Source organism: Cyprinus carpio, chromosome A14 (genome assembly GCF_018340385.1).
Source record: "Cyprinus carpio isolate SPL01 chromosome A14, ASM1834038v1, whole genome shotgun sequence".
Lineage (NCBI taxonomy): Eukaryota > Metazoa > Chordata > Actinopteri > Cypriniformes > Cyprinidae > Cyprinus > Cyprinus carpio.
In genome coordinates, this window is record NC_056585.1 from 1,323,662 (window position 1) to 1,336,453 (window position 12,792).

Here is a 12,792-nt window from a genome sequence, read left to right on the forward strand (position 1 = left end):
AGCTGTTGCTTCTGGCCAAAATACGAGTCCCGTTAGCCATAATAATGCTTCCTCCAGTGTTGTCTCATCTGAATCAGGAGAGAAAAATGCACAGATAAAGCACTGTTTATAAGCAAAAACAGTCCGAGATATTTCTAAACAAACTTGAGAGAGAACAAGAGTGAACGCTTTTTTTATTTTTTTGAGGACAGAAGCAAAGTTAAAAACACACTAAAAGAACAAAATCAAAATCAAAAACATCCAAAAAACTTATTTACTTAAACATTTCTCTACAAAAAACATATTTACAAGACAGGTGTGGATTATTGTGATGTTTTTATCAGCTCAAAGCAACATTTCTCCAAATCCAACCATACAAACAAACGCAATGCTACATCAATCCAAAACTTATCCAAATAACATTCTATGAAAAAACAAACTGAAAAACTGAAGTATCCTCTCTTTTTTGCAGGTCAGGATGTTAGTACAGAGGGCAAGTGTTTAATTTGTGTTGAATTGTGGGAAGAATTTTTGCATGCCAGCTGGAGGATCATGAGCTGACACACCGGAGAGATCTCCCACCGCTGCCCCGACTGCGTCAGCAGCGTCACACATCTCTCCAGTCTCACATCTCCCGAACAGACCTTCTCTGAAACAGAGGACATGAACCATTTGGATGCTCATGACGATGAGAGGCCTTGCAGCTTTGAGGCCTCTGAAGATCTACACAAGCACTTACAAACGGACGCACTTGAGCACGGTAGTGAATCTCTCTCTCTGGATCTAGTAGAGAATGTTGAAAGCGAAGCACCTAATGAAAACACTGCCCAAAGTCAACATGAAGAGGCCGAGAGAGCTCCATCTCCTTCATCTGAGCTCTCTCACAATTCTGCTGAAAGGGGTGAGAAAAAAAATCACAAAAACCATACCAGGATACCATTTCTCAGAACTCCAAGTAACACATTGTGTCATTTTCTCTTCCCACACAATCAAACACTGAATCCTCATCAGTAAAAAAACAAACCGCATCCGTGCAGTCACTGCGGAAAGAGATTTCATAAGCAAGCGAAGCTTCGGATCCATCTGCGCGTCCACACCGGAGAGAAGCCCTTCCAGTGCTCCCAGTGCGGGAAGTACTTCAGCCAAGCAGTGAACCTCAGAAAACACCACCGCACTCATCACACGGAGGAGAGACCGTACCACTGCACACTCTGCGACCGCAGGTTTTCTCTCTCCTTCTCGCTGATAAAGCATCAACGTGTCGCTCATCCAGGTGAGATCAGCACGACTTCTGTTGCTGAATAAAACTGGGGGGAAATAGCATAGTCCCCAAAACATGGAAGTCAAACAGTGCACTAAAGCTGACCCCTGTGAGGTTATATGGTGGGGTTATCTACTATTCAGACGTTAAATCTGGGGTTTTCAAGATTTTTGATGCCACAGACCTCCAAATATGATGATCCCCTGCGAGGGACCCGTTCCTTAAATATAAAGTAAAGGCAGCATGTAAAAAAAAATTTACTTTCTATTAAGTTTCTTTTTTGTTTTTTGTTATAATAAAAAAAAAAAACTCGATAATAAAAAAAATAATAATTAAATAAATTATAATTACATTATTTAATTTTTTTAAACAACATGTGGTTACCTTTTTGACTCCAAGGCACAACAATGTTCAAAGACCCCCTGACTTTTCCGCTCATGTGTGATAAGGATTAAGGATAAGGATTTCGCCTCTTATTTACGCTGCACACGTCTGCGGCGCATTGCGGCTCCAACACGGCCACCGGAGCTGGTCTAGTCAATGCTTGTGTTTCAGAAGCGTCCCAGAAGGCTAAAGATCGGTGCCTAGTCTGTTTTTGACGGATGCCGTGTCCAAGCCACACAGTTCAAATACAAAATAAACACCCTGTGCAGACTAAAACACAGCTACAAATCTTTTATGTTGTTCATAACTGCACTTTTAAAGGGGTCATATGATGGGACATGCACTTTTACAAGTTGTTTGAACTGACATATAATGATAAAAACCCACCCAGTGTTTTTTTTTTTTTATATCTACTAAAATCTTTTCCTCTTTCTCAAATCGAGCAGATCTCAGATGCCTGTCTGTGTGATGTCACACAGACAGGCCCCTCCCACGATAGTTTGATTGACAGTAGCGTTTCAGCACAGACTGGACCAGCGTCTTACGGTAGCTCCGCCCTTAGTGACTGTCATCAGTCCTCCACTGTTTCTCCGCCGGAGCAGATGTAGATAAGAATGACTCCTGAGTGATTTAGGTGTTCTGTTGTTGGATGTAATAATGAACATAGCAGTCGTCATTTACTTTTGACATCTGAGCCGCTGAAGACGCAGTGGATTACGTTTGTTTTTAAAGTGAATGCGCCCCGATCTACATAAACGCGTCTATGTTTGCGCGAATCATTCGTGCTCCAGCTTCACCTCCAGAAAAAGTGAGTACAAGGTTTACTAATGAATCTTTGCAAATCGCCTTTCGGTCTCTCTGAGAGCGGCTCGGGAGAGGGGGGCGGGGCCAGCAGAGCTCATTAACATTTAAAGGAAAATGCTACAAAACAGCTTGCTCTGAAAAGAGCTGTTTTTGACAGGGTAAAAAGTGTTTTTTTTTACACTACTATTGAGAAATTTTAACCAAATTGTGTTACAGACTTTTCATTAAGACTCTAAAGAATCATATCAACTTGTGGAAAATGGGCATCCGATGACCCCTTTAAGTGTTTTGCGTGTATGCTAAAGCATAACAAAGGAGGACATAGCAATAAACACAAGATTAAACCAAACAAAACATTACAATTTAGCCAACTTAACCAGGGTAGAACCTCAAAAATTAAGAATAAAACATGCAAAATCAAGAAAAACGTCAGATAGGCAAATCTTGTGGCCTAGTGAATCCAGTTGCTTCGCTTCTGAAATGCTCCTAAAGTGCTGCAGTGTGAACAAGGGGTCAGAAATATTTTTACTCAATTTCTACGTAATAAAATATATAAGTAAATATAAAATATTTTATATTCCGTTGGCGTTGTTGTCATTTTATAAAATGTAATCAAATATTTTAGAGCTTAGCATGACTAGAAAAATGTATATTCATTATAAAAACAAATAAAAAAAAATTAGGCTACCTCATATATTTAGGTTTTCTAAGACTGTGAATCCTGGTTCTTCAAAGAAAAACAACAGGTGATTCAAAAAAACAAATATCTTAATTTTTAAGTTGTTTTAACTTGATGCTTATTTTGTTGCATTCAAAATCATTTCAAGTCTTCTTGATGCCCCTATGAAGTTTTCTAAAAACCTGCTGCCCGGTTGCAAATATTTTGTTTAAATTACCAATAGCAATAGCATTGGTACAAATTGTTTGGTTTTATGCTATCAATTTCATATGTCATCCTGTTGATTAATTTTTTAACAGAACATTTGAGTGTTGCTGAAAGGGATCGCTTTACCTGTCCATACTGTGGAAAAATATTCGGACGACATCAAGATATGGAGCAACATAAACGCATTCACACCGGAGAGAGACCGTTCCGCTGCACCGTGTGCAACGTGTTCAGTGCTCAACGTTCGGTGTTGATCGTGCATCGGAAAATTCACACCGGAGAAAAGCCTTTCGAATGTTTCATATGCTTCCGACGGTTTTACGGTTCAGGAGATCTGAAGACACACATGGGAACTCACACTGGCGTGAGACCCCACAGTTGTCCTTTGTGCTCCAAAAGCTTCCCTCGGCCCAGCAGCCTGCAAGCACACATGCAGTCCCATCTGAACAAGCTGCAGGAAGGTGATGCTGTGACCGCCGGAGCTGATGTGCTTACTCCTGAGGAGGAGGACCAGGGTGAGCCAGAGGACGTGGAAGGAGCCTGCGGTGTTTCTGCTTTATCGCAGCTATCAGCAGAGCTTTCTGGAAACCTTGAAGCTTCTGAAGACCGTATGATCTCTGGTTGTTTATTTAGGTTTAAGTTATGTAGACACATAGTCACATATGTCTAAATATTGCATAAATGTATGTAGCATGTCTATAACAAGCCTAAGTTGATTAATATTGTCTTAATATGTTTTCAGAAATGAGCACAGGGGAGTGTCTATCAGAGAACGAGACAAGTTTCAGTCCATCAGTGAATCTTGACCTTGATGCTGATCAGGGGACCAGTTCAGAGCTGACAGATCATCAGAAGCCATATCGTTGTATCATATGCAACAAAACCTTCTCTCTTGCAATTTCCCTGAAAAGACATCAACTTATATTTCATCCAGGTAGGATGGAACTGCGTGCACTAATTGCAATATTGGTATTCATTTTCTAAAGAAGATATACAATTGTATTGTTCCACCTTAAAGAGTTCACCCTCATGTTGTTCCAAACCAAAAAAAAAATAAAACATCTACAAAAAACAAGGTAACCAAACAGTTGCTGTTCATATCCATTCCACAACTAAATCCATAGTATTTTTTTCATGCTAATGCTATTTCTCTCCATACTATGCAAGTCAATAGGGACCAGCAACAGTTTGGTTAAAAAAAAGTACCCAGTGGGCACCTTGATATTAATTGGACGTCAAATATTAGTCAAGACTTGATCAAAAGTGGTAATTGGGTGAAAATTAGGAAGTTAATTCCACACTAAAATTGGTTTAATGTACATATATGTAGGCCCATATGTTTAACATGCAATTTACATCAAATCAACATCATGTCAAGTTTTTGACGTCAGTTCAATTTGTATATTTGACCTGTTTTTTTGATGTCTTTTCAACATCAGTTGCCCAGTGGCATTTTAAAAATGTGATTATAAATAGGCAAACAAAATTGTCCATATTCATTTCATTACTAAAATAACTATTAACAGGCTTGACATTTTAAAAGATTTGATGATAAATAGGCAAACAAACTTGTCCTTGGCACTAAAAGTGTATATTAGAAACAGAATTTAATGTTGGTAATGCTTAGAATATGCCCTTTTCAAACATTTGTTTACTATACAAAATCCTGGTAACAGGGTTGATTTTTAATAATTGACAAATAATAGGCAAAGATGCTTGTCTTTGGAGAGTTCAGCTCCTGAAAAGATAAAGTATTTGTTCAGAATTGTTTTGTAAAATACTACACTATTGTAACAGGGGTGAGGTGCTGATGGTAATAGGACCGACAGACATTTCTTAGTCTTTTCTACCAATATCCACTTTTCATCTACCAATATCCACTTTTCAGTCATATGTTTACTATACAAAGTCCCTGGTAACAGGGTTGACCTTTTAATAATTGATAAGGAATAGTTGTCTTTGGAGAGTACACTTTCAGAAAGGATAGTTTTATTTAATTTCTTTTCCTTAACACTAAAAGTGTTTATTAGTGTCTTAGAGTTATTATAATCGTTATAACAGGGTTGACATTTAATTAAATAAAGAATATTTATCATAATTTATTAGATTTAGTATTTCTACGAATATTCACTTTTCAATAATCATTTGTTCACTATACAAAAATCCTCACAACAGGGTTCTCTTTTTAATAATTGAAGAACATTTGCCTTCGGAAAATTCACTTCCTGAAAGGATAAAGTAGTTTTACAGAATTTTTTCAACACTACAGTATTGTAACAGGGTGAGTTATGATTGATAGCCATTTCTTAGTTTTGAATCTAAAAGTGTTTATTAGAAAGAGCACGTAATGCTGATATTTCTAACAATATCCTCTTTTCAGTAAAGTAATTTGTTTACTATACAAAATCCTGGTAACAGGGTTGATTTTTTTTTTAAATCGATGAAGAAATAGAATTGTTTTCTATAATACCACAGTATTGTAACAGGGGTTAGTGATGATGGTAACAGGGTTGATGCATAAGCTGGAGTTTCAGTTTTGTTTATTTAACTTTTATTTGACAGTGGTTTTGTTAATATGTATTTCTTTGTAATTTTACCAGATCAGCATGTCGACAAAGAGGGGAAGTGCTTCCCCTGCTCTTACTGCGGCACAAATTAAAACACACACCAAAGATAGTTAAATCACGAGCGAATTCACACAGGTGAAAGGCCCTTCAACTGTCCCACCTGTAACAAAAGCTTTCGTCAGCGATCGGCTCTAGTTGTACATATTAAAACGCACACAGGAGACAGGTCGTTCCTGTGTTTTGTGTGCAGTAAAAGCTTTTATACCCCAGGAGACTTGAAGAAACATCTGGAAATTCACACAGGAGTGAGGCCACACAACTGCCCTGTATGCTTCAAGGGCTTTGGGCGTCCCAGTTTCCTCAGAGCTCATATGCGCATACATGAGAGTAAGTGTATCTTTCTTTTTATTTACTTATCTTTATATATATATATATATATATATATATATATATATATATATATATATTATATATATTTATATAGATTATATATATTTAATTTTAAGTCAGCATTTCCTTTCCAGAAGTTTCCACAAAGAAGCAAAGTGGAACAGAGAAGCCTACAGGTGGTCCGAAAGTCGACTTGCAGGACAAGCCATTTGAATGCGCTCACTGTGGCAAGAGATTCAGTCAGCATTGTATGTTAAAAATTCACCAGCGGATTCACACAGGAGAGAAACCTTACAAGTGCTCTCAGTGTGGCCTGAGTTTTCGCTGGAGGAGAAACCTGATAGCCCACCAGAGCGGCCACCCAGGCGAGAACCCTCTCCAGTGTTCGATGTGTGATGAAACATTTGCTTCCGAAGCAAGTCTGAAAAAACATCAAGATGCGTTTCATTCGGGTAAGAAATTATGAGATGTATACCATGAAAAAACATTGTTTTCACATTTTAAAGGTGCTGTATGTAGGATCGACGCCGTGTGGTTGAACTGGGTATTGCAGTCCAAATTCTAAATATTGGAGAGGGTTTTTTCACCCGGCCCCCTCCTCCTCAGACTTGATGCACATGCAGGTTGCCAGATTGATGACACAAACAGGAACGAGCGCACTTAACGATGAATGAAATGAAATACGCTGTGTTTTCCGCTTAGTGGCAACCCGGGGTGCTGAAATACAATTGGGTAAACTGGCAGTGGGCGGGTTTCACAAACCAAAACAAACACCGACATTCAGGCCCGGAACACACACTTTCAAAGGAGAATAACTGACTGTAGCATTGTTTTTCAACAAGTATGTTAACTTGGCATGTTTCTTAAATATCTGCAATATCTATTTATTTTCCTGTCAAGTTGAGGCCAGGAAAAAATAGATTGAATGCCTGATGGTACATTTCTGATTGAAGTAACCATTTTCTTTAATAGATAATTGGTAAAAAAATAAAAAAACAAAAAAAAAAAAAAAAAAAAAAAAAAAAAAAGAAAATAAAATGCAGACTGTAATTCATGGATTTCCATTTAGGGGTTCCTTAATGTATTACGTTTCATAACTTTCCAGATTATCTGTTTGGCAAAGCCAGTTTTTATCGGATTTGAGGCTTTGAACGTGTTAATTTTGGACCCTTGGCAAAAGATTTAATGAAATGGAATCACAATCACAGGCCATAATCCATCACATGCAATTTCAAGTTTTTGACAATATGTGGTATCAGTGGTCGTCTTTTTTTTTTAATTTCATAAAACTATCAATTATATCATTTTTTTATTAGATTTAATCATTAAATGATTCATATTTGTAATTAATAATGTTTTATATTGATCATTTCAGGGGTCTCTCATACATGCAGTTTGTGTTTGAAGACATTTACTCAAGCAGCTGGCCTCAGAAAACACGTGCAGTATGTTCACGAAGGAGAGCGAGCGCACAAATGCTCCGAGTGCGGGAGAGGATTCGTCAAACTTTGCTCGCAGTTCACCGTCACCAGCGCCGCCATCATTACGACCGGGGCGACCAACTCTTTCAGTGCTCGCAGTGTGAGCGAAGCTTCAGTCATCCCAGCAGTCTGGTTTTGCACCGACGGACACACACCGAAGAAAAGCACGAGTGCCCTCAGTGCGATAAGATTTTCAGTCAGGCGGGACACCTGAAGGTGCACATGCGCACTCACACCAAAGAAAATAAACCCAAATTCGAGTGCCCTGAATGTGGCAAGAGTTTTGGCCAAGCTAAAGATTTGGTGGTTCATCAGAGGGTTCACACCGGAGAAAAGCCGTACCAGTGCCCTCAGTGCAAGAAGAGCTATCGGCAGTTTGCGCATTTGTCCGTGCATCTGCGAAGTCACACGGGGGAGAAGCCGTATCAGTGCCCCATATGTCTCAAATTCTTTGCTCATTCATCATCCATGAAAAAACACCTCCGTGTAATGCATGCAGGTACGGGATAGTTCATCCAGATACGAAAGTTCAATCCATACGACTTCCTGTTTTCTGTCTAATTAAAAATGAATGTTTTACAGAGGGCAAAGATTTACCCGTATCAAAGGAAGTTGTGAAGGTCACTGTTGGCGTAGGCCCGTCTAACACAACTGTAGAAGTTAAGCAAGAACCAGAGTCTGGTGATGAATACGGTAAGTATGACTGAGGTTATTTTTAACACCCAAATGTTCATAAGGATATAATGTGTATCTTGAAGCCTTTTCTTACATCTTGAATAGGTGAGGGAGAATAGCTACCAGCTTCTCCTTCAAAACCAAAGAAACGTGTCATCGTAAAGATGGCACAAACATCTGTGTATTGCAAGAAAAGTCACCCTTTTCAGCTTTTATATTTCCATATAAACAAGTTATTGTTGTACTTTTCAGGTAAAAGAATAGTCTTCTTGTATTTATGTCTATAAACAGGACTGACATGATAAATAATACAATAATGTTTTCCTTTGTCCTTTGAAAAATAAATGCTACATCATGCACCTACGAATATCCACTTTTCAAAAATCATTTGTGTACTATACAAAATCCTGGTAACAGGATTGACTTTTTTTTTCTTTTTTTTTAATGATGATGAATAATATTTGTATTTGGAGAGTTCACTTAAAGGATAAAGTAGTTTTACAGATATCTTTTTTAATGATATGACAGTATGGTAACAGGGGTGAGTGATGATGGTAACAGGGTTGACACATAACCAGTTGCAGTGACCGCTTTTTGTATTCAACTTGTATCTGACAATTTGCACTCACATTCACAGTATGAAAAAATAAAAAACAAAAATTAAATTGCATGTGGAAATCTACCTTCACATACAAAAACACATACAGAACACGTCAAATTAATTATTGCCTCTTGCAATATAACTACAGTGGTATGTTTTTGCAGAATGTCAAGTGAAATCTGAAGAAAGCTGCTCTGCTTTAATGGATGACGTGAAGGCTGTAACAGTCACTTCAGCTCCTTCCAGTCCAATATCATCTGTGACTTTGAAAGATGAAAAATGAATGTGGATGGAAACAAGGGTTTGTCACCAACAGTCTGCTAAACTGCAGACTGCATTGAAGAATCTGCAGCATCAACTAGTTTACCGAAGCCAAAAAACATTTTAAAGTAGAATTGCATTCTACACTTACTCCAGAAGCTGGTCTCCATCCATGAAGACTCCAGCCTCCTTAATTAGAAAGGTGGTATAGAGACAAAGAACTTTGATCAACAGAAATCCACACCTTGGCATGGAGTGTGTGGTTTCTGTGAGCCGGGAACCGCAAAAACCAGTGCTTTAGGTGTTTTTTTTTTTAAAGAAAACGGTACCGATCAGTGTTCCTGATCAGAACTATCCAGTGCGAAGGACTTTATCCATTCTGTAGGCCTCAAATATGACCTACATATTTTAGACTTTGTTGCTTTCATGCTGGCTAAATGTTGCAGAATGAACATAGAGAAAGGACATTGATATAGTAGAGGTTTCTTATATTATGCTCCTGGAGGTCCACTGTCCTACAGACTTCAGTTCCAACCCTGATCAAACTCACCTGCCTGTAATTTTCAAGTATTCCTGAAATGTTTGCACTGGAGTTAAACACTCCTGGAGGACAATTGAATAACCCTGATATAATAGGAAAACTTCACGTTCCTGTATAATTGTTACAAACAGGCCCACACTGAATTTGTGCGCTTCTGCCCTTTGCATTTTCATCAGTTAAATATTTAAGCTCCCAGCTGCATTTTGTTCTGCATGTAAAGTCTGCAGATCCTGGATCTACTTAGAAGCCATGCATATATACATCCACCAAATCATTTCACTAATATTATGTTGTTACTTCAACCACCAAAGTTTTTGTAATCATTTTATTTCTTGTATACATGACATTTCACAATAGATGTTAATTAAATGGCTTAAATGTTTAGTCTGAAAAAGCTATTATTTTGCCTGTTTTTATGTCTAAGTCAGGGTTATTTACAGTACATAATGGTGCAGTTACAGCATCTTCCAGCAGGGGCTAAACACTAAAGCAAACCAACCAATCCTTAACCCCTAAGCTGACTGTTGGTGTGGATTCAGCATCACACAAAATATCTGGGAACAGTCCCAATATAAAAAAACTCATACTCGCATACCACTCAAACCATTTCAGCCATAGAAAGATATGGTAAAATTGTGTAGTATGCTGTTATGAAATCAGCACGTGTCTGAATATGCCAATCCTCTACTATGTGAAAAACAGAACTGAAATGTCCGAATTCACAGTATTTATAAAACACCCAAATTAACTGCCTACACAGACAGTATGTGTTATCAGTTGATAAAAATGCATAAACCTTAACTGCTTGCCAAAAACATAACCAAGCCCATTGTAATTGCAGACTGCAGAACACAGACTTGTGCATTAAAATGTCAGATTGCCTTTTGGGAGGAAAGAAGAAAAAAATCCTGCCACACCTTTCCTTTAAAATATCTTTATTGCTTGAATAATTTTGATACAGAACAGCTTACATTTCTGATTCTGAAGCACTCATTCGATGAACAAGAGTAGTGTACCAAAAATGTTCTGGTGATTCTGGTTCCATTCAAGTCCAGTAGAATTATTTTTGGGGATGTAGCAGCGACACAAAGCTCCCTTTTACATCAGTCAGCACGTCAAACAGTGACAGGTCTCCATTCCTCTGCATTTTTCTAAAGACACGGGGAGGATAAAGATAAAAAAAAAAAATTGGGGAAAAGAAAACATATCTTGTAGAAAACCCATGAGTGGAATGTGGATTTGATAACTCCACCCTGTTCATCTGAATTCACAGTCAAGTGCTAAAAAAGTAGTGATTGACGATTCAACATATTTAGAAATCATAGGTGAAGAGAAACTTATGTTTTGCAGGGAAAATTATGATTTGAGAAAGACTTTTGTATGAACCCTGAGAGTGAGACAGAGCGGGGCGGCAGGTGGGGCAAAAAACAAACAAACAAAAAAAAGAATTATAACTTTAACAACATAAAAGGTTATCATGCAAACCTACCCTACAGATTCACCCATAGCAGAACATTAACAGTAAATTTCACAGTTTAATACGCAAAAGAATATATCAATGAAAACAAATTTTATCTCTCTGTCAAACTGAAATAATCACCATCATAATAATATAATAAAGATAACAGAAACAGACCACACATTCTAAAAAAAAAATGCATACAAAGATCTACATAAAGCTTTCAGATCAAAAGTGATTATCATCATCATCATCAAGGACCCAGATCAAAGCTGGGATGCTAAGTATTGGATTTGAATAATTTTTTTATGCAGCATAATTGTGTTAATACATGGCTTCTCCACATTTACTTCTTCACCCGCACTGGGTCATAATAAATACATTAAAACAGTCTGTGAGCATTCTTACCAGGAAACCAATCACTTCTGCACACAACCAACACAAAACACACTCACACGAACCCAGGAAAAGGCATCGGGAGAAGCAGAAGTCCCAGAATACACAGATAGAGAAAGCGATTGCAATTGCATTCAAGTTCATCAAATACTACAAGTCTCGTGCCTGAGCAGAGATGTTAGTTCTTCACCACTAGGGGGCGCGCATAACCTGATATCCAATCAGGGGCAAACTCTCTCACCTTCCCCACGATTCCTTTTCATCGCTTTGCTTTCTTTTCACCTCCTGTCATCGCACTTTAGCAGCGTGCTGATCAACAGGCATCCGTTCGGTAGACGGCTTCTTCAGGAAATCGGGAGACCTATATTCGAAGATGCTTACCAGTCCACAAGATTTCAACCAGTCTCCATGCCCTTTGAGGTTTGCTTTGTTTGTGTCTGAGGTTTCTTTACAACACGAGTTCATAAAACTGAGAGGTCGAAGAGATCCAACACTACAAAAGAACGTGTGATTGACATGGGGTCCTCCTAGTTGAGGAGCGCTACAGGACGACATCCTGACAGGAGGCAGCAGGGCGACAGGGTTCAAGTACACTGTGAAATCTAGTTCGTGAGCCCGGCAGAAAGCGAGACACTTGCCTAAAGCTAAGACGAAAGAGTAAGGCTTAGAAATTTATGTTTTTGGAAGACTGTAACACTGGACACAGTTACACATTTCATCAAGTACATCAGATTCATAACTCACGGGCTTCCTGTAATTCCTTTTTGCGTTTGCTTTTTTTTAAATGTTTGTATTCTTAAGTAGCTGAGACAGGGCTTTGAGGGACAGTAATTCAAGAGCCCTTAAGTTAAAAACGTTGCCATCCCTCATTAAAAACCATCTTTTTGTGCCAAAAAATGGAACGTTAATGCTAACTCAAGACATTGACACAATCAGCACAGCTGGACATTCATCACCTGTTTTGAGCAAACATTGCCCATATACTTAACGTGACAGCTTCTGAGCTTCTTTCCGAGGATGACCCTCGGCTCTTTCCCCAAAACATCATTAGTCGACACAGCACCAAGAACAACAGAGCTCTGTGATGAAACAATTACTCTGGAAACC

At 38.4% G+C, this 12,792-nt stretch overlaps 2 protein-coding genes across 3 annotated transcripts; both read left to right on the forward strand.

Annotated features, from left to right (window-relative positions):
- Positions 1-642: 642 nt before the first annotated feature.
- LOC122147363 (zinc finger and SCAN domain-containing protein 2-like) lies at positions 643-5,973 on the forward strand. Its single transcript, XM_042769645.1, has 5 exons — positions 643-880; positions 992-1,252; positions 3,407-3,934; positions 4,057-4,248; positions 5,915-5,973. Exons 1-5 carry the CDS (start codon positions 643-645, stop codon positions 5,971-5,973), a joined length of 1,278 nt encoding a protein of 425 aa, XP_042625579.1.
- An 11-nt stretch (positions 5,974-5,984) lies between these two features.
- LOC109049124 (zinc finger protein 470-like) lies at positions 5,985-9,862 on the forward strand. Of its 2 annotated transcripts, none has more exons than XM_042769676.1 (5): positions 5,985-6,268; positions 6,406-6,723; positions 7,647-8,251; positions 8,335-8,445; positions 9,193-9,862. In XM_042769676.1, exons 3-5 carry the CDS (start codon positions 7,660-7,662, stop codon positions 9,309-9,311), a joined length of 822 nt encoding a protein of 273 aa, XP_042625610.1. In that variant the 5' UTR covers positions 5,985-6,268; positions 6,406-6,723; positions 7,647-7,659; the 3' UTR covers positions 9,312-9,862. The 2 variants fall into 2 exon arrangements, with proteins under 2 accessions (XP_042625610.1, XP_042625611.1); XM_042769677.1 differs by lacking the exon at positions 9,193-9,862 and adding an exon at positions 8,533-8,794.
- Positions 9,863-12,792: the final 2,930 nt, after the last annotated feature.

What these genes read in the sequence shown, in the direction of transcription:
- LOC122147363 (XM_042769645.1), top strand. Translation starts at nt 643, where the DNA reads ATGAACCATTTGGATGCTCATGACGATGAGAGGCCTTGCAGCTTTGAG. An exon ending in TCACAATTCTGCTGAAAGGG is followed by an intron (nt 881 to 991) that starts GTGAGAAAAAAA and finishes ATCCTCATCAGT; the next exon opens with AAAAAAACAAACCGCATCCG. An exon ending in TGAAGACCGTATGATCTCTG is followed by an intron (nt 3,935 to 4,056) that starts GTTGTTTATTTA and finishes ATATGTTTTCAG; the next exon opens with AAATGAGCACAGGGGAGTGT.
- LOC109049124 (XM_042769676.1), top strand. Translation starts at nt 7,660, where the DNA reads ATGCAGTTTGTGTTTGAAGACATTTACTCAAGCAGCTGGCCTCAGAAA. An exon ending in CCTCCGTGTAATGCATGCAG is followed by an intron (nt 8,252 to 8,334) that starts GTACGGGATAGT and finishes AATGTTTTACAG; the next exon opens with AGGGCAAAGATTTACCCGTA. An exon ending in AGAGTCTGGTGATGAATACG is followed by an intron (nt 8,446 to 9,192) that starts GTAAGTATGACT and finishes ATGTTTTTGCAG; the next exon opens with AATGTCAAGTGAAATCTGAA.